We start from the raw sequence: 22,990 nt of genomic DNA, 5'->3' as shown, positions 1-22,990 counted from the left end.
TCCACCACACGAAAAAAGTCTTCCAATCACCCTGCTTTGGTGCCTCAAGCATGCATTCAGGAATTCATCAGACGTTCTCAGCTCACTTAACTCAAACATGATCCTTCCCCTCCCTCCATCATCATTCACTTTGTCCGCTCCTCTCTTTTGTGCTAGAGCAAAACAGACAACTAAAATAGCCTGTAGCAAAAAAATGGTAAGTTGTTACTTGTTAGAGTACGTAAACTGCCCACAGGATGTATACAACCTTATGGCTTAAAAGACATGCATTCCTCACATTTTTTAATAACAAAATGGCAAAATCGTTGTAGCCGATCTAAAAAGGAGAAAAACAACGAGCCAAGCTGAACATAAAACATGGAAAAGCTGACAGACTGTGAGCCCCCCCCCCTCTTATGAAAAAATTAAACCAAACTTTAGATATCTTATCATCATGTTGTGATAGAAAAAGCACAAAGAGAAAACAACCTCTATCTCACAAAGAGACAAAAACACAAAGCACACATGCATGCAAGCAGACAGGGAATCAGCACTATCACTGAATACGCCACGGGGAGTGAAAGGATATTTCTTCTAAGCCTACAACCTCAGGAAGCAAAACATGTCCTTGAACTCATTCGTTTTTTTGATGTAATGGTACAAATTGTATTAAAGCTAAAACAGCTGAAGCCTTTATGTGCGCAGAAGAGAAACGAGAGCAGCCGGTTAATATTTCATAGCCAAGGCTGCTGTGTTTTCTCTCACAGAAACAAATGGTTGTCCGACTTCCAGTGCAATATGAAAGCCCAACTTCTTCCCTCTCTAAAGCTTGTGCAGCCTTAGCTTTACGCATTAGCTCTTTCTCCAGACAGATTAAGACGTCTCAGAGAAAGCAGCCTTTTCTACATGACATGGCTGATCACATATAATGATCAGCATGTTGGAGATTTCCTGACTTGTGCTCAAGTCTGATGTAATGCGAGTTATAATGCCTCTATTCCAAGTATAAATGCAGCTACATGAACATGACCATACTGCATCTATCTATCTTTTTCTCTGAGGATAAATTGTCAGGCAGTAAAAGCATTGAAGAAGTCAGACAAACAAACACCTGATAGTGTAAAGAAAAAGGCCACAAAAGGCAAACGGTGCAGGAAATATGGGCAGAAATGTCTGTAGCAAAATGGGAATCAATCAGTAGTCGGGCTGGAAAACTTGTCCCTCGACTAGCAATTCAAGAGTGAATGTCAGTCTGCAGAGAGCCACACTCATTGTTGTGGAGGGCTCTTGACTTTGAAAGGGAGGGAATAAATAGGCAGGTAAACTGTGGGATGCACTCCTATCATATATAGTGGAGTAGGAAAACAGCTGTCACCATGGAAACTACTTCGTAAATGCCTTGCTCAGTCAGCTCTTGAGGTATTACGTGATATTTCTTTTTGAATACAGAAAAGCCTGAAATCTCTGAGTCCTGAAGCTAAAATGTATAACTAATAAAGTCAGGGGACTTCAGTATGAACAAAATGTGCTCATGTTGGACTTCCTCTCAGATGTACATCACTAAAGCGTCAGCTAGAGTGTCTTTTATTCCTCCATATTCATCCCAGTCATTGAACATCAGTGCAGACACATGATTGTTCTCTTTCACTTCCCAGCATGCACTTGTGATTAGCTTCTCATCACAAATAACACTTTGTGTGCTGCGAGTTCATTTTTTCCATTTTGAAAAAACAAAAATCCTTTTAAAGCACATCATAAAGATGTAAAACGACTAATACCTTCTTTCAAATAGTCTGAAAACCAGTTTTATTACAAGAAGCTTGAGAAAGTTCATCAAACTGAATACATCAAATATAAATGTACTTCTATGTCTACATTGCTCATTATATAACCATTCTATTTTTTCATCCAGACTGTACAACTTGTCCATGAGTCCTTACTACTTGTCCGAGGAGGGTGAAGACAGCCCTTTCATCTGCTCGGCTCCGCGCGAGAACGGGATGCTGCGCTGCAAAGAAGTGCCAGCCTACACCGAGGGTGGGGAAGATTGCTCATTGGCCCCTTCCTTCCAAAGTTCAGCTCTGATTGGATCAGCCCCAGGAATGGGCGGAGCTGGTAATAATGGCTGCATAAACTGGAACCTGTACTATAATGTGTGTCGTCCTGGGGAGCACAACCCGCACAAGGGAGCCGTCAACTTCGATAATATCGGCTATGCCTGGATCGCCATCTTCCAGGTAAGAAAGTAACTGTAACTGTTTCAGTAACTCTACGTTACTTAAGCTTTTACAAAACAGCTAACCTGATGGTCACATAGCAAGCCAGTTAAAATGCATGCTTTTCCAGCAAATAAAAAATCTGTCATCAATCACTAAAAAACAACTTCATTTTGTTTTAATTTTGATGAATTCATCAAAATCCTCTCATTCAAATTCAAAAAAATGTATTTTTAATCAAAATATCTGATAAGAAAATGTCCACTCAGGCTATCAGAGGACATGTATCAGGACCCAAAAGCTATTTTCCCTCCATCACAGGTTGTTTAAATGTATTTTTCTTTCACTCCTGCTGATTCCAGCTCCCCGAAGAGCCCTGACAAGCTTTTCCCTATCTCAGTCCTTGTTCTAACATTGTCTGTGCCTCGGTGATATATAACCCAGCTATTTTAATACATCTGTCCAGGAGCCGCTAATAGATCTGTCTCTGTGTCTAACACGCTTTCACAACATGACTTTTTTCAAATACAGTCTTACTTTCAAACTGTGCCAGACAGCACTAAGACACACATACACACTAATCACATACACACACACACACACACACACACACACACACACACACACACACATCAAATAGACACACTGCTCCTTTATAGGAACAGCACACTTTCAAGTTTGTTAAAGTCTTTAAAGATTAAACTCTGCTGTTTTTTTTATTTTGTGAGGATTAAGTAAGCATCACTTTGAGTTCAAGATGAGATTTTTTGTGTGCCATTTATAAGGAGTGTGTGTGCGCACCTGTACCCAGAGTTAAAGTAAGTCGCAGATGTAAATGAAGTTTGAAATACTTTCAGTCTTCTGGTGTTGCTCAGTAGCTAGAACATGTTGTCCTGCATGTTTTAATAATGTGAAAACTGTAGATCAAAGTTCATTCTTACTATTTGTTGCACTTCACATACTATTCTGCAGGCACAATGTATTTAAGTTAATAATAAATATATTTTGATAAGTTATTACAGTGATTCTCATCTGGTTTAGTCTAAGGACCCATCACCAAGTCCTTCATGAAAACCGTGACCCAAGTTTCTAAAAAATGTTCAACCAATCAGAAAAAAATAATAGTGCAGTTTGGATTTCAAATGGTTCAAAACATATGACCAGAACACGAAAAGGAACAAAACCAACATGTTTAAAGAGCAGAGACCAACTTTTGGTTCTCGACCCTCCAGTAAACATTATACGTTTACTTTTTAACAAAGGTTTATTCTAACAGGAGCAGAACGTGTGAGCTAAAATTATGGAATTGCTACAAAAATAAAAGGAGTAAAGATACTTATTTTTCTTTGAAAACATAAATTGTGTTTTGAAAAAAGCTGAAGGCTATTAAATGTCAAAAGAGTTGCTTGGCTTTCTTGTCTTAGTATCTGTTCATACAGAGAGGACATGAATTATAAATATGAGACAGAGGCTGAAAACATTCTGAAATTAAATACATGTAGTGTTAACTTTAAAGTTAATACAACACGCTTTATATGTCTCATTGGATATACAACATTGGGTTTTCAGTGGGTCGCTCCTGTGGTTGGCCATAGAGAAATTATTCCATGTATTTGGTCATTTGTTAGTTTTGGAAGCATCTTAAGTTGCAGCTCGCTGAGAGAGAGTTTGTGTATAGTAAGCTTTATTGTCCCAGATCAGCAGAGATAGTATTGCATTTTAAACTATATAAAAAAAAAAACTATTCATTTCCTCTTTTATCTCTTTCACTAGGATTCAGTTGCATTTTATGACAACTCTTTCTGAACCACAGACAAAGTTGTGAAATGACTTCTGTCTTCACAGTAAGCAGATCAAAGAGAGAGAAAGTGGAGCTGAGAGTGAAGCAAAGATCCAAACGACTTACAAAAGAGTTTTAAAAGTAACAAGGGACAAAGGAAAGACACATTGTTAGATAGTGAAGTGGAGAAATAACAGCTGATAGAAGAGTAAATATATGAAGATACTCAGGCTAATTTATCGTTCACCTTATCGAGCAGGTTAATAACTACTGACCTTCTGACCTCATTCCCAAGTAAGTAAGTCTTTATTTATATAGCACTTTTAAAACACTTGGGTACAAGGTGCTTCACAAAGAAATCAGTAATGGAACATAAATCGATCACAAACACACTTTTCTGCCAGACTGCTCCGTTCAAGCAGGGAGCCAGTTTTTGCCCCAAGGGAAAGACTTTGAAGTGTCACGAGTTAGGGGTAAGATGGACCTTGAGATTGAAGGGCAGATTTGTGCAGCATCTGCAGTTAATGTGGGCATTGTGTCGGTTCGTTGTGATGAAAAGGGAGCTGAACCTGAGGGCAAAGCATTCGGTGTACCGTATGATCTTTGGGTTCCAACCCTCACATATGCTCATGAACTATGCTTAGTGACGGAAAGGGTACGACCTCGGATACAAGTAGATGAAATGAGATTCCTTCACAGGGCGGCTTGTCTCAGCGCACTGTACTCTTTGTTATATAATTCATAAAGACTCTATATTAATCCACCTTGAGCACTGCACTATGCAACATTAAGCAACGTTACAGGGGCGACTTTCATTCATGTTATACACTGTCAGTTGGTGTTGTTAGCACTCAGATGCTCACTAGCTAACAAGCTAGGGTTTGGCTTCGGATACTTAAGCTAGGATCTGGCTAAAGGCTAGCATTAGCTTTTGTTCAGTTCAGTTTCAGACCTTTAATGTCTAAAAAGACAAAAAAATGTAACTGTTCATTAAACAATTCAAACTGATTGGTAGCAATGTAAAGGACTTTATGTTATAGAAGCAAATGGGTTACCATATAGACTGTTTAAACTTTAGATGTGCCGCTGTTGTCCCTTTGAAATTTCACAGTTGCTGATTGCAAGTGAAAATGTGCATGCAACTTTCAACCAGGATCAGAGCAATCTAACCTCATAACAGCATTTGAGCTTCCCACCCCTGAGTTTGACATTAGAGGAAAATGGCCACTGTGTGAATTTGGCCAGTAATTACATTCTACAGGCTCAGAAATGAATCATCTCCTCTTGTGTTAATCCGCTGCAAGGAGAGCATTCCAGCTGAGAGCGGATTAGCCGTCTCTGTGTCTGAATGTGTGTGTGCATAGCAGCATGTGAGGGATGTGTTAAGATACGTTTGTGTATGATTCTTTATGAAAACACATGTACATATATTTTCTGTTGGTCCTATCTATATTTGGACACCTGTTTGGTGTATGTTTGCCCATGCTATTATTGCCTGTGCGCTGGCACTTTAAGCTGTAATGTGTAATGCTAGCTGAGGTGTAAATATTGAGGTGTGAGCGGATCATCGGCTTGGCTGAGCTGAACCTCCGCTTTCAGGTCTCAGCATCTCGACTGCTCATTAGCATAGCTGCTACATGAAAGAGCTGCACCAGTCCCCTGGCAGACACACACACACACAAACAAACAAACAAATGTGTAAGAACTAAGAGGGACACCACTACCACAGGCTTTCTTTAGAGGAACAGCCATTAAAAACAGAGTTGGAAATGTGTCCCATCCGACTGCTGTAGGCCTCTGGGTGAACAGTTTTATACGTGTATAGTTGGGTGTCATCAACTTTTAAAAAGAAAGTTACTAGCAGAAAGAAATGTTGTTCTTCTCTCCCTGTCATAATAAAAATGTTTCCCCATCTGTCTTTTCTGTTTCTACCACCAGGTCATCACACTGGAAGGATGGGTGGATATTATGTACTATGTCATGGATGCTCATTCCTTCTACAATTTTATATATTTTATACTGCTCATTATTGTAAGTATCCCCTTTTATTTATTTTCACTTTGGGCAACAACCTGTCCTGATATTTGAATGTGAAGCAGGCTACAAAGGGGAGCACACTGACTTAAAGTCTGGTTTTGCAGAAGTATAGGATAGGTATCCTGTTATATTTAAATCTACAACTCTTATGTGTGTCGTTACACTCCGTTCAGTTCTGATTACATAGATTAAGAAAAAACTAGCTACATAACCATCAGCACTATCTGGCACACACATATCTTTTATCCTGCTCCATTTTGAAACTGCTTTCCACAGTCCGTAGATTTATGGTCCACAATAAATGTGTATTTTTGTAACATGCATAACATTCTGAATAACCTCTCCACGTGAACCCTCTGAAGTCTGCTCGGAGCAACTCCCCTCCGTTAAAGCTCGCCGTCTTCATATCATGTATAATTTCGCCCCTATCATGCTGTTGTGGAGGTTTTTTAAGGATCCTAGCTTTGGCTTTATCTTAAAATGTTGTCTGAGCTCCCCTGCGTGCCTGTCGTTTGATGTAAAAATGCTTATTATGCATGCAGTGGGAGAGAGAGAGAGACAGGCAGAAAAATAAAAAAAATGAAGGAGGGGAGTTAGGAGAGATGGAACCGGAGGATCGGCTGAATAAAAAAAACAAAGAAATTCGGAGAGAAAGTGGTTGAGACAGAAATGAAGAAAGCTGAAAGTATCCGAGGAAATGTGGAGCGAGTGCTCATGTCATTTCCTTGGACACTTTTGAGCTGCTGTATTAGCATTCTAAGTAGACACTTCATTAGAGATGTGAAAAACTTTCTGTCAAGGCCACCTCATCAGAGCAAGATTTACATTACATGCATTTTTTTAAGGAACGCTTTCGACCAAATCAGAGCAGAATCCAGCCTAAAAGACACCCTGAGTGGAGAATAATACAAACTGGAATCTGTCCTAAAAAAGTTTGTGACAATACTATAGATATAACTTGATAAGTTATGATACCATACGATGCAAAGCAATGCGGTACAATATGATATGATATGGTATAAAACAGAAGTGTTTATCGATTGCCTGCTTGAGGCTGACTCCAGGAACACCGCAAGTCAAATACAAAACAACAGGCAAAAAAGATGTTTTTACAAAGGAGTTGTGATTTCTTTGGTTTGATATCCTCGGTAAAAGCTCAAGCATCCACATTGTTAACCGGCCTTATTCTCTTAAACTCCCTAACCAGGTGGGCTCTTTCTTCATGATCAACTTGTGCCTCGTGGTCATCGCCACCCAGTTCTCCGAGACGAAGCAAAGGGAGAACGCTCTGATGAGGGAGCAGCGTGCTCGCTACATGTCCAACGACTCCACGCTTGCCAGCTACAGTGAGCCGGGCACGTGCTATGAGGAGATGCTGCGCTACATCAGTCACCTTTATCGCAAGCTAACACGCAGGTTGCAGAGGATATACTCTGGATGGCACAGGTACGCCGTGGACCTTTTCTTTCTTTCTTTCTTTCTTTCTTTTTTTTTTTCAAAAATTGACAAATTCCGACAAATGTATTCACTCACAAACGCACATAAAGCATAAATCATTCAACTTTATACAGACCTTTCAATTCTGAATTGTTCCCTTATCTTTTTCACCAGTAAAAGACGTAAAAAGGTGAATCCTAATGGCAGCGGCGGAGGAAGTAACGGCGGGGGTAACGGACATGGGCATGGTTCTAGCAGGGGCTGCGGAGGCTCTGGCCCCGGTAGCGCTCTGTGGTTAAGACCGATCCACAACCTTTTGCAGCACCATCAGCACCAGCACTGTCGCCTTAGCAACGGGGGGCAGCACAGCATCACCGTAGAACCCGCAGAGCACACAGAGGGAGCAGAGGAAGAGCTGGAGATGAAGTCACTTCCTGTCCGGAGAGGGAGTACCAATGGAAATAATGGTGGACAACCGTCAGTTGTCACCCAACGCATGGGCTCGTTGCTGGGGCGATTGAACGGGGGAATGAACTATCCGACCATCCTGCCGTCGTTTGTGTGCAGCTACAGTAGTAAGACTCCGCCCCCCCACTCCCAGCAGTGTGGACAGTGTCCGGAGCAGCACCCGTTAAACCACCCGACGTCTGAACACACAGAGACACTAACCAAACTCTACCAGCTCATGGGACAGCACAGTAAGATAACACACACACACAAAACACATACACACACACCTACACACACACACGCACACACACACACACACACACACACATATCACCTGTACGTTTCTGAAGGGACCTTTTTGGAGTTTACTTTAAAAAAACGTTTTCCTTACTTAGAAAATCCCCACTGATGCTGCAGAGTTCAGTCTAAATCAGCTTAAAACAGAAACAAAATCACCTAAACTCGGTGACAACCAAGTCATATAATAATCCATCACACATACTGTCTTCTTTTAAGTGTACCAATCCTATTAATCTGCTTTCCAGAACTATCTTCTTCTTCTTTTTATTTTTTTTTTTTAAACTTTTTGTAAGTCTTAAAAGTTTGTCCCTGTTACTTGTATTTTTAATGAACTTGCCGTCTTTTAATACTTCCTGACATTTATACCATGCTGACCTGAAAATCACCTTATGTTTTAGTCATCAAGTTTCCTTTCTTTTCCCTAAGTCTTGCCCTTTCTTTGAGCTAAAAGCTCTGTCCTTTGCCCAGGTTTGACTTGAGGTAGCTGCTGCATATCTCTGTGTGCGTGTGCATGTGTTTGTTTGTGCAGATGTGTGTGTCTAAAGCAGCTCTTAAAGAGTTCTGACAGGAAATCCATGTCTCAAGTGTTGTAGTTATCTGAGGAAAGAGGGGGATAAAGGGGAGGATTGAAGGAATCAACTCGGTGTAGACAGGGGCAGACAGAGGCAGTAGAAAGTTAAAACCAAAACCACAAGTGTACAATTGAAAAACGAATCATGTGAACAATGAGTGAAAATAATTTGGAGAAGCATTGATTCCAACCAAGGGTAGGAGAGGCAGACGGAGAGATTAGAAAGTAAGTCATATCGATATCAAAAAAAGAAGGGGGAGAAGGAGGTTGAGCTGTGGGGATGAGGCAGAGAGGACAGAGAGAGACACAAACTCGAATAAATATATCTGCAATAACAGTATGATAGACAAACAGATAGACGTCTGTTTTGTCTTAATGACTGCTAATAAAGAAAACATAGACACTCCACACACAGGTTATACGTGAATAGCAGCCAACACTTTCAACATAATACAGAAAACAACAGAGCTCAATGAGAAAGCTTTAAAAAAAAAGAGCACTGCTGGGTTTAACAAGCTAACTTTTTAAAAAAAAATTCAAAATAAAAAGTATTATGATAAACTATTGCATCTATTTAATGATGTCTAGGAAGTGGAAATATTAGCCATGTCCAAGCTAATGTCAAGTTAGCTAAGAATAGGTAGGCTATTGTGTAAAACTGTTGAATGCTATTAATAGCTTATTTAGCAGTGTTTAAGAGAACGTTTCCCAGTTGGTTGAATGCTAACGTTAGCTAAATGTAAGCCTTTCCTGCATTCTTGACGGTAATATTAGTGGTCAGCTTTTTCTTTTTAACAGCAACGTTACAGTAATATAATCTAGTTGGTAACTAGATGCTAACATTAGCTGTTGTCTGAAAGTCGCTAATAGGTTGTAAAATGTTGGTTAAATTCTAAAATATACCCCTTGTTACCCACAGCAGTGTAAACAGCATTTGGGCGTCCCATCCTGGGCTTGATGGATTGGGATAGATCTGAGAACATCAGTCAGTTGTTTGAAATTCAAAGCTGAAATCTTAATGAATAAATGTTATCTCCTGTCACTTTCTTAAAGTTCACTTTCCAAATGTTTTCTCTCAGCTTTGGCAGATGACCCACTTTTAATGTTCCTGAGACTTGGTTCCCAGTCTGCGGCTCTCAAATCAAATTTTAGACGAAATGTAATCAAATCTATCCTAATGTAATATGAGGTAATGTGGGGTTAGGATGAATTTTAACGAGATTTTGGCCAGACAAATGCTTTGCCCTTTGAAAGGATTTGTGAAACTTAAACAACCTTCCAAGACTTGGACTCAAAGAACGTTAGTAAATAGACATGGAGATGTAGCTGTTGCGGTGATATTCTAGGGATAAAAAAAAAATCAACTCTCACCACCCTTCTCTTATAACTTTGACTTTGCTAGTGTTGGTTCCTCTTTGTTTTTTTTTCCTTTTGCACTAAATGTCGCTGTTGTTACGGCCTCCTTAACTAAATACTGAAGTTTATAAAAATGCTTATACAGCATTCTGATTCCCCTTTAGCTACCTTGCACCCATAGCAGGGGTTGCTTTTTAGTCAGCTTTTACTGTTTTCTGCCCTTTGTTTGACCTTTAAGCTTAATTATTTTAGTATTTTCCGATTAGGTTGTTGAAGAATCCTTCAAGCACAATTCAGGGATACAAAAAGCACAACTACATTCCCTAGATGCTTTAGGTTAAACATAAGATCATTTGCAGCTAATACAACCATTTACAATGTTCAATAAATGAAAGTGCAACTTCTGAAATGCTGATAAAAGTTTGTTTCCATCATGTCCTTCTTGCAGCAGCAGACAAGGTCAGCTATAAAAACCCTCTTTGCTATCTCTCAATGTCTCCACTCATCTCCCCCTGTTAGGACGCCAGAGGCTGCTGTACCAGCTGGCAGGCGTGGTGCCCAGCCCTCTGCTCCTGGAGCTGCTGAGCTGCCCTCTGTGTGCTCGCAGCCTGGAGACCTTGGAGCTGGAACTGGGAGACCTGGAGGGAGGCAGAGGAGAGGCTGACGGACTGCATGACTTCCCCCAGGTTGGAATGTGCTAGTGTTGCATTGATGATGAGGGTGAAAATTGTGGAGAAGTGATGATGATGATCTGATAAAATTCATTACTGGGAAAAGTGTTGTGATCATACATCAGTTCTTTGTAGCTCAAACTATTATCAGTTCATTTGCAGAATTAGGGGCAGTCGACAGTTGCATTGTTTTCCTTTGTACCTCAGATGTACACCTAGCTTGATCAATCTATACAAAGCTGTCAGGTTGTTTAATGGTGTTTACACACAAAGCTAAAAGTCCCAGTGCTGCTCGTATTCTATATCAGCACTCATAAAACGCCTCTTGGACAATCAGATTTAATAAGCTCTATCCAAACTGAATGATGTTTAAATACTTTTAATGTTTTTTGTCTCTAGGGTGGGGATCTGAGAGGCGGCCGAGGTCGTAGCAGACGGCGGGGGGTCTTCGAGTGCAGACACGCAGTCGTTCGGGCCTGGGTCGGCTTCAGGGAAAAACTGAAGAGAATAGTGGAGAGTAAATACTTCAACCGAGGGATCATGATCGCCATTCTCGTCAATACTCTCAGCATGGGGATTGAGTACCACGAGCAGGTAAGACTAATGACATAAAGGGTGAATGAAAGTCCTGAACAGCCCAGATCAATAGTTTCCAAACTTAAAGGGCGATGAGTGAACTTCATCAGGAAACAAATAGTTTAATGAGAACTGTTGGCATTTATATGTGATCATTTGATTTATCTACCTGACAGTCAATGAGCCTGTTTACACCAAGTGTCTATAATTCGTAGACCACAATTATAGCCACAATTCATAAAAATCTAGCCATGGTCTTCCTCTCTTCCCTTATTCTATACAATATTGTCCTGAATTTTTTTTTAAAATGGACCGAAGCTTACTGAAACAAAAGGGGGCACACTTTGGCTCTTATTCAAAACTGTCTTTGCAAATGTACATGGGAATGACTTAAAAATACATTTTAGGAACAAAGAAAAGTGAGATGTTATCAAGCTACATTAAACAATAAATCGGTCCTTATCATTGGCCCTGGGTAAAGAAAGTAGGCAGCCGCTCAATGTGGCCCAGAACACATTGCTAACTTAACCCCTGTATGTAAAGGTTCTGTACGGAACTTTGAGTTTGTGTCGATTTTTTGGCGCCCCCTTGTGGACAAAGCAGTATGCCATTGCTAATCTTGTCCTACACATGTGTAGGTAGTGTTTTCTGACAACAGCCCAGTTTACAAGTCAAGTCAGTCATGATGTTGATTGTATTGTTCGCTTTTGTGAGTCATATATAGGCATCACTGTTAATGCCAGAATGGTTACAAAACATTTACGAACTCCTCCCAGGGTCTTGAAGGTTGTGGCCTGGTTATAAATGGGGCCTATAGGGGAGGACAGTGGGGGATAATGCAGGGTGGCTGGAGGTTAAGAAATGAAGTTAGTGAGGGGAGGAATAGAGAATCATGGCCAGCTTGCTTATTTCACACAGGTTTACACACTCATGCAAACAAGACCTGTCACACACACACACACACACACACACACACACACACACACACAGTAAGATTATATTTCTAGTTCGCCCTGCAATTCCAGTGAAGCATCATCCTTTCTCTCTCCACTGTGAAATCTCTGTGGTTGCACATTCGTTTCCAGAGTTTTTACTCCAGAGAAAATATTTTAGATATGCACACACACACACACACACACGCAGACAACCCTTTCATTGGCCATCAGACCAGCAAATGGATTGAAAACCCGGGGAGAAGATTGTCGGGCATACACACGGGTCCTTCCCTCCTTCCTCTTTGCCTTCCTATTTCTCTCTTCTCTTGCAGGGATCTGTGTGAGTGTGTTTCTATCTGTGTGGTATAAACATAAGAAGCGACTGGGAGAGTAGTCATGGCCTTATTGGGCAAATAACACACACACACACACACACACACACACACACACACACACACACACACACACACATCCACTTACACGTTGAAGGGTTATGTAAGAGTTCCTACTCCACTCAGCCCCCTTATATGACACCTAGCCAAACTTATGACAAGTGTGTATGTGTGTGTTTAGGTGTGTGTAGGAAGTGTGGTGTGGTGTGGTGTGTACGTGTAGAAAGAGGAAGAGAGGGGATGATTGATGCTTGTCTCAGCTTTATTTAGACTGATCTCTGCAGTGGATAACAGAGGTGAAATCACTTAAACAGCACAAAGATTCCCTTCTGAAGAAACAGGCTGCAAATACAGAAACAATGCAAATTTCAAAGAACATACAAAAGTCCAAAATAAAAACAACAATCGTAATGTGGCAAAAAGCAGACAAATGCATAACAAAATCAGAGACTGGTTGTATCTTTTACAAAATATTTCTTCTCCCGTTGTGACTATCATTACGTTACATAAAAGTCAGTTAATGTTATTGCTTTCCGTCTCTGGCTAACTTCCCTCTCTAAGATACCAAAGTTGCAATTACCGCCCCCTAATGAACTGGAGGTCGTTTGTAATAATGACAGGATCAGCAGAATTAGTTTTGAGACCGTTGTTTTCTTGATTTTGGTGTTTGCAGTATGTTTCAGTGTGTGTTGTGTTTTGACTTTTCTGTGTGTTACTTTTTGGACTGTTGCAGCTCACTTGCTTGTGTTGGCCACTTTAGATTCTTGTTTGAAAATAAATATCGGGATATTATCTAAATCTGCAAAGTCAGAAAAACCATTTCTGTCTTTCGTACCAGAAAGTACACATATACAATAAATGTGCTGGGAAATATATCACTGCTGTTTGTCATATTCTTTAGAGCAAGGTTATATGCAGAGCAGCGTTCAAATTCAAGCAGCTTCACCTACTAAATATCTTTATTCAGGCACTGGCAGTGTGTTTAATTCTGATGTATCACCTGCTCTGTCCAGCATCATGATGGGATTAGTTATTATCTACTGTAAAGCAATACTTCAGGATGTTCATTTAAAGCGTAGTAGAATAATTGAAATATATTGACGTATAGTTAAGAGCCTCTTACAGTTCCCAAACCACTCTGTTGGTAATGATCAGCTTAATCTTTAACTGCTACTGTAAAATAAAGTGCAGCAAGGGATGTAGCTGAAACCACAATGACACCATGATGGGATTTATTAATAGAGGCACAAGTTGTTGTTTTTTTTTGGGTTTTTTTTTACTCACTTGCTTCTGATCTTTGTGTCCATCCCCCCACCTTGCTCTCCACCTTGGCCATGAGCCAGAACAAGAACCCAAATTCTGCCTCTGCAGTTCAGTTCTAGTTCATTATCCAAATAAAGATCCATGCAAGCTCATATACATTTTTTCCAATTATTTTTTTTTCATCATCTCTCTCTAATTTCACTTGTAAGTAAGTGTAATATTTCAAACAGCAAGGCAACTTGCTGTTTGTTGTTGCACTTGAAGTAGATAGATGTGTTGGAAAAATGGTGAAGTGTAAGGATGTGAGTAATTTTGATAAGCAGAGGTGCTGGCAAAAACTGCTCGGGGTCTTAGACCAGCAGTGGACCCCCAAGGGCTGACACACCTTAAATCACAGCAGGGCCACAAAATGTTCACATTTTACAGTGACAGTGGTAAACCTCCCTACGAGGGCCCCATCTAATAGCACTTACTCTTTATTCCCTGCTCACTGGTGAATGCACCTACAATGGGCAAGTGAGTTTCAGAATTGCACCTTGGAGCCACTGAGGAATGAGCTCTGGTGAAACATGACAACCAGTTTAAGGTGTTCTGCAGATCTCAATCCAATCCAACATCTGTGGAATGTGTTATAAAACAAAGTCTGATCAGTGGAGGCACAAGCTCACAACTTTATGGCCTTAAAAGATCCACTTCTTATTTTATTCATTGTGCCAGATACCACAGCAAACCATCAGAAGTCTAGGGAGTCCATGTCCTGTCAGCACCTACACAGTACTAGGCAGGAAGACAAACTGTTATGGCTGATCAGTGTATAATCCTCCTATTTAGCACTGTGTGAAGCAGCAAGTACAGGTACATTTGTAATCCAGAGAGCTGTAAAAATCTACTGTGTAAGAAATAATTGCCCCGGAAATGTGTCGTATACTGTTTCATTCCTGCGCAAAGAAGACAATGGGCTATAAAGGTAATGAAAGAGCCACTCGAGCACTGTTAAATGTCAACCTATGTGAGTTTGGTATTGTGTCTGCTCGAAATTGAATATGGCGGAGAGCTCTTTAAAAGCTTTGTTGAAATGCTTTCAAGTTTTTTATGTGCTGCTGCGGCTCTGCAAACAGCCAGTCTCTCTACTGTCTCTCCAGCTCTTTTTATACCATGCAGAACATTCAAAGGTTTCCCTCCCAGTCCCCCGTGTATTATCATTATTTTTTGCACAGGCGTTCCTGCTTTGATTTGAGTGTCCTAATTAACTCAACAGCTCATCAGCATAAAATAGCAAGAATACAACAACAACAAAAAAAAGCTGTTGCACAATCCTGCACTTCACTACAAGTACACTTCACTTACATTGACTTTAATCTCGACATTATGTTGTATCCACACTCTGTTGCTAGATCTAATACTTTCACTTCCAAAAAAGGAGTCAAAAGTTCACCACCTCCCTGGGTTTTCTTGCGTTTCACTGAGCGTTAAGGTGGAGTGAAAAAAGGGGGAGGAGTGTTCTGTAGTCTGGCGCCCTCTATCTGTGACAATGACCCTCAGCTGCTTGAATATCCTCTATCATTAATAAGCAGGATTCTATTCACTTACAATAACTTATTTTCACATCAACTTCTACGATTGTCATTTCTATATTTGATTCCAGCTTTGAGCATATTTATTTCTATGCATAACTTGTATACGTCACATGTAACTGCTGTTGAGCTTAACATTTTTTTATGTTGCGCTTGTTTGTATGTTTATTATTCCAGAGTATACTCCACTCACATCCTGGGCCATGACACATAATAGTTGCTTCGAACGTATTGCTTGTAGATTTCAAAAAGAAAAGAATCCCTGTTAGTTTAAATGAGACTGCTGTGTGTGACATCAAAAACAATTTCACAGGCTAAAATGCTAATCTATGAGGCTCTAGCTTGGATAACTGGAAGATAAGCGGTGTGGAAAGATTCAGTTGACTTGGGACAACAATCATTCACAGTTTTGTAAATTAACTGGACTGCACTGATTTACAGAGAGCTGGGGGGGGGGGGGGGGGGGGGGGGATCTAGAGCAGTTAGAAGAAGCAGTTAGAAATTTAGCCAGACTCACAGATGACTGGAGTAGATCCTAAAGTTTGTACTTTAGTCAAAGATGCACTTTGAATCCATGGATCCAGATTTTTTTTTATTGAAAAAAGATTCTGAAACGAATTGTGATGCCAACAAAGATTCCCAGCCCTAGTAACAGATGACACATTTTATTATTTAGGACCATTTCATTGGCCCATGAATAATACTTAAACCTGCTTTTCAAAGCCATAGTGGTAGAGATATGAGTTCAAGATTCAGGGATGCACCCAATATGTCCAAAAATACATATTTAAAAAATACAACAACAAAAAACCCCGGAAGGATAATGTCACAGTTTATAAGGTAAACTGGCAAGAGGTTAGAAGACTGGATAAATAAAAGCTTTGTGATGAAAAAAACAGGTCTTTAAAAATGAAAATACGAGGATTAGAATTTGTGAAATTGTTTTTAAACCTTGTTGACAAGCATCAAGTTATTTGTCAGGATTATAGGCCGTTTAATGTGAGATACTTGAAAGGGCAGATCTCCAAGCCATAGGTGGTTTAAAGCTCTAGCTTCTATAAGAATGCTGGGCCGTAATACAATCAGTAATTTACCGGAGCACAAAAGTGCTGCACTCTCCATAAACGACTCAGCTAGATTCTTTATGAGAGGCCCCTCAGTTACAGAGTGCTGGATCACTGGCTGGACTGTGAGGTAAGTGGAGGGGATCTGCTCTGATGGATCACTGCTGTTGTTCCCATTTGATTGATTGAGCCTGACTGCAGCTCTGAACTTGATTTATAATGTCTCAGCTCAGGGCACTAAGACCAAAGGGGTTTTTACAACCCTGGGGCAACAGAGTGGAAATACTAAGTTAATCGTTTTTCTTTGTCTTTCTTCCTTTGTGCTTCTACATCTCTTTTTCCTCTTCTTTTGTCTCATCGTGTCTCCACTTTCTTTCTTTCTTCCCTCCAGCCTGAGGAGTTGACAGATGTGTTGGAGATCAGCAACATCGTCTTCACCAGCATGTTTGTTCTGGAGATGGGCTTCATGCTGCTCGCTTTTGGCTTGTTTGGGTACATCAGGAACCCGTACAACATATTCGACAGCATCATTGTTATAATAAGGTAATCCATCAATATTATTCATATCAACACCGATTTCAACCAGGCAAATGCCATGTTTTGGATTTGGAGGCGCCACCCCCTGTTCTGACAGGTTCTTCAGCTTGTCACTCATGGGGTTTCCACTGTCAGCTTCACTGCTGCAGCATCCATCTTTACAATAGCTCAGATTGACACACTCATGATGGATCACACAGGAGCTTCAGCAGCAGACCCAGTCAGAGGCTGAGATTTGCTGCATGGCTGTCATTCAGTGTGATTAAAAAAACATATTGAATCAGGAGATTATTTGAAATGTGTGGTGTGCTGATTAGGCTGCATAAGTTATAACCATTATGTATTAACTAATTACTACGACTGAATTGCAAAACCCAATAAAAGTTGTGTATTTGCATGTACTAATCTTTACAGAGTTAGAGCAAATTAAGACTTTAAAGTTTTGAAATGATGTTTAAATGGAAATTGCTGTTTGTGGCTTCCAGTGTTTGGGAGATCATCGGCCAAGCAGATGGTGGGTTGTCAGTCCTGCGAACGTTTCGTCTGCTGCGGGTTCTGAAGCTGGTTCGCTTCCTGCCGGCCCTGAGGAGACAGCTGGTGGTGCTGATGAAGACCATGGACAATGTGGCCACATTCTGCATGCTGCTGATGCTTTTCATCTTCACCTTCAGGTACTGCAAACACACACACAAAACACATGATTCCCTTCCTGCATGTTTTGTTCGCTCATCGTCGCGAAATGCTCAGTCAAGACGTGTACATTCAAATTGAGGGTGTCTGCGTGTTCTTATCTCCTGCAGCATATTGGGGATGCATCTGTTTGGGTGTAAATTTAGTCTGAGGACAGAGAACGGAGACACCATTCCTGACCGCAAGAACTTTGACACTCTGCTGTGGGCCATCGTCACCGTGTTCCAGGTCTGTTTTTTTAAGGAAATGTACTGACTGTATTGTAATGTACCTGACCTCCTTTTTATAATAATGACTCAGCCCATTCAAAATAACAATATGTATGACAGTTGAATTAAATCAGCAACATTAACTACTTCATAATGTAGACTTTTACAGTTAGCAGGGGTGTGTCTAGACTGTTTTACCTGGTTGGCCTTACTGGGGTTCTGGCTTATTAATAGGTGGCTTGAAGTTTATGTGCACACACAAACACACATGTGAATGTATTATAAGATTGTTTATTTACAATTTCTGTCTCTTCTAATTCCTTACATTAAAGTCACATAAAGACCTTAATATCCTGTTTCATAATATTGTAGTTTAACATTATAACACATGTTATAAAAGAGTGGAAACAAATATTTCTTCTCTTTAAAGTTTCTACAAAAAAAAGCGCTAAAATTTGAATTGCCTTCTAGCAGCCTCTTACAACTATAATGCACTTGCCAATCAGATTCCAGGACGGGTTCATTCAATCCCAGGCTGCCTTTATACACCCCTGCTTCTGTTTGTATTTTATAGGCCATCTTTGTCATTTGCCAGTCCAAAATCAAAACTATGCTGCATGCTGAATGTAGCCAGGTTGTGCCCATGAGTCAAATGCTGTGAACTGAAAAATTATGCTTATGCACACACTCTTCCATCACTGTTTTTTTTTTTTTTTTTTTTTGCTCTCCTGCTGTGTGGAGATATTGTTCAATCGCTCCAGAAAGATTGTTCTCTTTTTCTATACCAGATGCGTCAGCAGAAAGGTAGAACACAGAAGAAGGCAGTTTAAAGATCTCACTTTTGTCTTTGTGTGTGTGTGTGTGTGTGTGTGTGTGTGTGTGTGTGTGTGTGTGTGTGTGTGTGTGTGTGTGTGTGTGTGTGTGTGTGTGTGTGTGTGTGTGTGTCTGTGTACTTGCATATCCACATACACACAGACAGCAGGGTGGATTGCCTTTCTGCTACAGCGCTCTTTGAGTGGGCAGAGACGGAGAGGGCTTTCATGCTGCATCATGAACAGCGTCCTACTTTTAAACGCTTTCATCATTCACATTGATTTAAACACTAGCACACACACACGCGCGCACACACACACATACACTTACAGTAATCCCATGTGTCGCTGAAGCATTGCAGCACAATAGCAATAAAGTTGCATAATTCTTGGTTTTCAGAGCGTATAGAACCCATAAGAGCTGTGTAGGCTAATAAAGTGTGCAATAAGGCTTGATTCATGGCTTCTCTCTTTCTTTAACTTCTCCTTTAATCAGAGGGCATTTCTCTCATAACATGCACAGAGACTGTTGAACCCCTTTTCTTCTTCATGTTTTCAAATAGCACATCTCTAAACCTCTCTCAACATTACCTCTGTCTTTGTCTATTTTTGCCTCCGTCCATCTCTTCCCCTTCACCGCTTCCTTATTTATGCTTAACTCTGTCTGTGTTCCGTTCAATCTGCAGATTCTTACCCAGGAGGACTGGAATGTGGTGTTGTATAACGGCATGGCCTCCACCTCTCCATGGGCCGCTCTTTACTTTGTTGCTCTCATGACATTTGGGAACTATGTGCTCTTTAACTTGCTAGTGGCCATCTTGGTTGAGGGCTTCCAGGCTGAGGTGAGAACAACAACCATTTTTTCCCCCCCAGCGTCTCAATTACAATACTGTCAAACATGTCAGGCACAGCTGCTTTTAAAGGGGATGATAGAAAGATTACAATAAGCCTGTAACACACACCCTGATCATTCCATGTCGCTAATCTTTTTTTTCATTAAACCCCATATTTTGTGTGTCAATGAAGAAGACAAGTGAAAGTGAAGGGAAATATCCTTTAAGCTCTGAATCAATGAGCACCTTAAATCTATATGTACTATGGAAAAATGCTAAATATTTGATGTGTGTGTTTTGCAGGGTGATGCTAATCGATCAGAGTCAGATGATGAGAAGAAATCAGACAACTTCGAGGAGGACGAGAAGGTTGAACAGCTTAGAGACACTGGTAGGTTACATCACTGAAAACATTCAGTCATATTCAACTGATTGGTTGTCTTTTGTATGCTATTAAACCTAACAAATAATTGATTAGCTAACTCAGCGTTCAAGAAATATCTCGCTAACGTCCACGTTAGCTCGCTGACTTCATGATTTGCTAGAAAGTCCTTTTGTAACATGTTAGATTAAGAAACTGTAAGTAAGAAAAATAAAACACTAACATCAGCAACAAATTATGCGTTAGCTAAGTACAAGAAATATTTAGCTAATGTCCCTGTTAGCTTGCTAACTTTACTAGTAGCTCGGCATTTTAGCGTTTTCTTTGGTAACGTGTTAGACTAACAAATTGTGAATGCAAACATCAGCTGCTATCTAACAGTTGGTGATCATTTATTAAATATGTTGTTTTCCTGTCCTGATGAAAAAAGACTAACATAGTACAAACTTTCTGAAAGATGTCTTTTTGTCTCCCCTTCGTCAACAGAGCTCAAAATGTACTCTCTGATAATGACAGCCAATGGTCATGTTGACCCGCGCGGCACAATGGCTCCTCCCATAATCATGCGCACAGCAGCCACGCCCATGCCCACTCCTAAAGGCTCTCTGGGACCTGACTCCATTCTCGGAGATGACCTTATGGGGGTGCCTCAGTATGGGGAGATGGGACTCAGCTTCTCTGAGGCAGGACTCAGTCATGCAGATTCTCGCCGCGGAAGCTCCACGTCCATTGAACACTTAGCCTACGACCAGCATTCTCTGGTGGGTTAAATCAAATAGTCTTTATTTTGAAAATGAACTAAAGATTTGAAGACCACAATCTTTTGGATGTTTTTTTTTTATGCTTGTGTACAGAAGGAATTGTCACTTGTCATTTATTGGTTTTAAACCTTCTGACATTACTAATAGAGATTTACAGATCCACTTTTTTTCAGTTCGGATCCGATACCGATATAAACGTTCCAATACTGATACTGACTCCTATGTTTTCTTCATAATCAATTGTTTTGTTGCAGAAAAGTTGTAGAAAAATGTAACATTTCTATCAATACGATAAATTTTTCTTTGTGCCTTTAGTTATCTTGAGGATCTTAAATGACTCATTCATCTCCATATCCACACACTACGCTTCTGTCCTGTTTTCCCAGAGCCTCTCAAGTCCTGGCAGACGCTCCCCTCTTCCTCCCCGCTCCTGGGGAAGCCGACGCTCGAGCTGGAACAGCCTGGGGAGGGCGCCGAGCCTCAAAAGGCGAGACACCAGCGGTGAAAGGGAGAGCCTGTTGTCCGGAGAGGGAGGAGAGGAGGAAGATAGTGGGGAGAACAAGGGGGATGCTGGCGGTGTGACCAACAGACTACAGCCGGAGCATTTGGAGCAGCTGCAGGCGTCCACTCTCTTCCCCTCCATTATAACAGAGTATGGCGACTGTAATGGGAGGACCATGAACTATGACCCTCACATGAGCTCAGAGTCCAAGGAAGATTCTTTGCCTGAGGATGACTTAGATGATGACGTAAGTCACCATGAGTCATAGCTTAAAAAAAAAAAAAAAACATGCAGACAAACTAGAGTCGGCCCTTTGATCAGTTTTTAAATGTGTTCTCATCCTGGCATGTGTCATCCGATGTTTAATATTTTAACAAAAAACATACAACAGCAACCTGATAAATGATTCTACTCTCTTATCTTATATTTAACTGTTAATCTCTCAAGCTACCCTCCCTGTACACCCCTAAGAATTCCTCAGTGGACATGAATCCGCGCCTTTTATTTACTCTCTGTGATAATTAATTATTGTCATTTTCCTCCTGAGATCTCGACTTCTTTTCATATTCCCAAAGTTTCAATAGATAGAAACAGGCTAAAGCAAGCTTGAATTTTTAAACTCATGGTAATGATGTAAATGAATCAAATCCACTATCACACGAAAACCAGCATTGATTTCCTGAGACAAGAGACAGGTGTTTAGAAAACAACCCGAACGAGTCCTGAGATAACCAGCTTTGATATCACACATTATTCTGTGATCTCAAAGTGTTCAATTAAGTATACATATATATATACATCGATGGATATTTGCTTGGGGGTTTCCGTGGTTTACAAATGTATTTCACAGGGACTGACCAATATGAGGATTTTGGGGCTGATAACGATATAAGGAAAAGAAAAAGGTCTGAAACACACGTATATATCCGACAATATCTTTCTTCGCTCTATGTTCGATCTTTAGAGATAGATAGATAGAGATATACAGTTTTACTGTGTTGATCCCTCAAATGCAGTTATGAAACACTTATGGAAAAGATACAGACAAGATGGTTTCTCCCCGACTCTGGAGGGTGATGATGCTTGTTGTAATCCATAGAGCACACTCTGCTGGTGAAAGAGAAGTTTATTACAGTGACACACAAAGAACTCTGACTATTTAACTGGAGAATAAATCAAGTAATATCTGCATATATCTGTCTGATACCGATAGTCACTTGATATGCTATTAGCGGCTGATATTATCGACTCTCTGATTACATGGTCGGGCTCTATTTCAGGCCTTTTGTCTCCTTCCTTTTTGGTTCCTCCGCCTGTCATCACCCTCTTACGATGAGATGTTAGAGCGGGTGTGTCTTGTGTTCACGCAGCAAAGCCCGGAGGGACACTAATAGTCAGGTTGTAATTGATTGGATTGCGGAGCAATTGTTTTCTCAGTGGGTGCACACAGTGTGTGTATATACAGGCATTGTGGTTGTACGTGTGCGTGTTTGTGTGCATGTGTGTGAGGCTAGAAGGATGAACCCCCCTGTGGATTCGGGTCGACCTCTGTTGTGACATTGTTGATGGTGTCATCTGCTCCAAATTGAGTTTGTTAAGCCATGAAACCCAGTAAAACAAAAGCCCTCCCCTCTGAGCAGATTGTACACTGGAGGCTTCAGTC

General features: G+C 40.6%; 1 protein-coding gene across 1 annotated transcript in view; it reads left to right on the top strand.

Annotated features, from left to right (window-relative positions):
- cacna1ha (calcium channel, voltage-dependent, T type, alpha 1H subunit a) overlaps positions 1 to 22,990 on the top strand; it is a 101,309-nt gene that overhangs the window by 57,444 nt on the left and 20,875 nt on the right. The window contains exons 7-19 of the mRNA XM_079366074.1: positions 1,892 to 2,216; positions 5,914 to 6,006; positions 7,220 to 7,458; positions 7,624 to 8,147; positions 10,646 to 10,812; positions 11,197 to 11,391; positions 16,993 to 17,144; positions 17,624 to 17,809; positions 17,939 to 18,056; positions 19,536 to 19,691; positions 19,986 to 20,073; positions 20,551 to 20,825; positions 21,212 to 21,574. Coding sequence (XP_079222200.1) covers positions 1,892 to 2,216; positions 5,914 to 6,006; positions 7,220 to 7,458; positions 7,624 to 8,147; positions 10,646 to 10,812; positions 11,197 to 11,391; positions 16,993 to 17,144; positions 17,624 to 17,809; positions 17,939 to 18,056; positions 19,536 to 19,691; positions 19,986 to 20,073; positions 20,551 to 20,825; positions 21,212 to 21,574 — 2,881 coding nt within the window. The remainder of the gene's footprint in view (positions 1 to 1,891; positions 2,217 to 5,913; positions 6,007 to 7,219; positions 7,459 to 7,623; positions 8,148 to 10,645; positions 10,813 to 11,196; positions 11,392 to 16,992; positions 17,145 to 17,623; positions 17,810 to 17,938; positions 18,057 to 19,535; positions 19,692 to 19,985; positions 20,074 to 20,550; positions 20,826 to 21,211; positions 21,575 to 22,990) is intronic.

This window comes from Symphodus melops (genome assembly GCF_947650265.1).
Source record: "Symphodus melops genome assembly, chromosome: 17".
Taxonomy (NCBI): domain Eukaryota; kingdom Metazoa; phylum Chordata; class Actinopteri; order Labriformes; family Labridae; genus Symphodus; species Symphodus melops.
The sequence above is the reverse complement of the archived record's forward strand: the minus strand, read 5'-3'. Positions and strand labels throughout refer to the sequence as shown.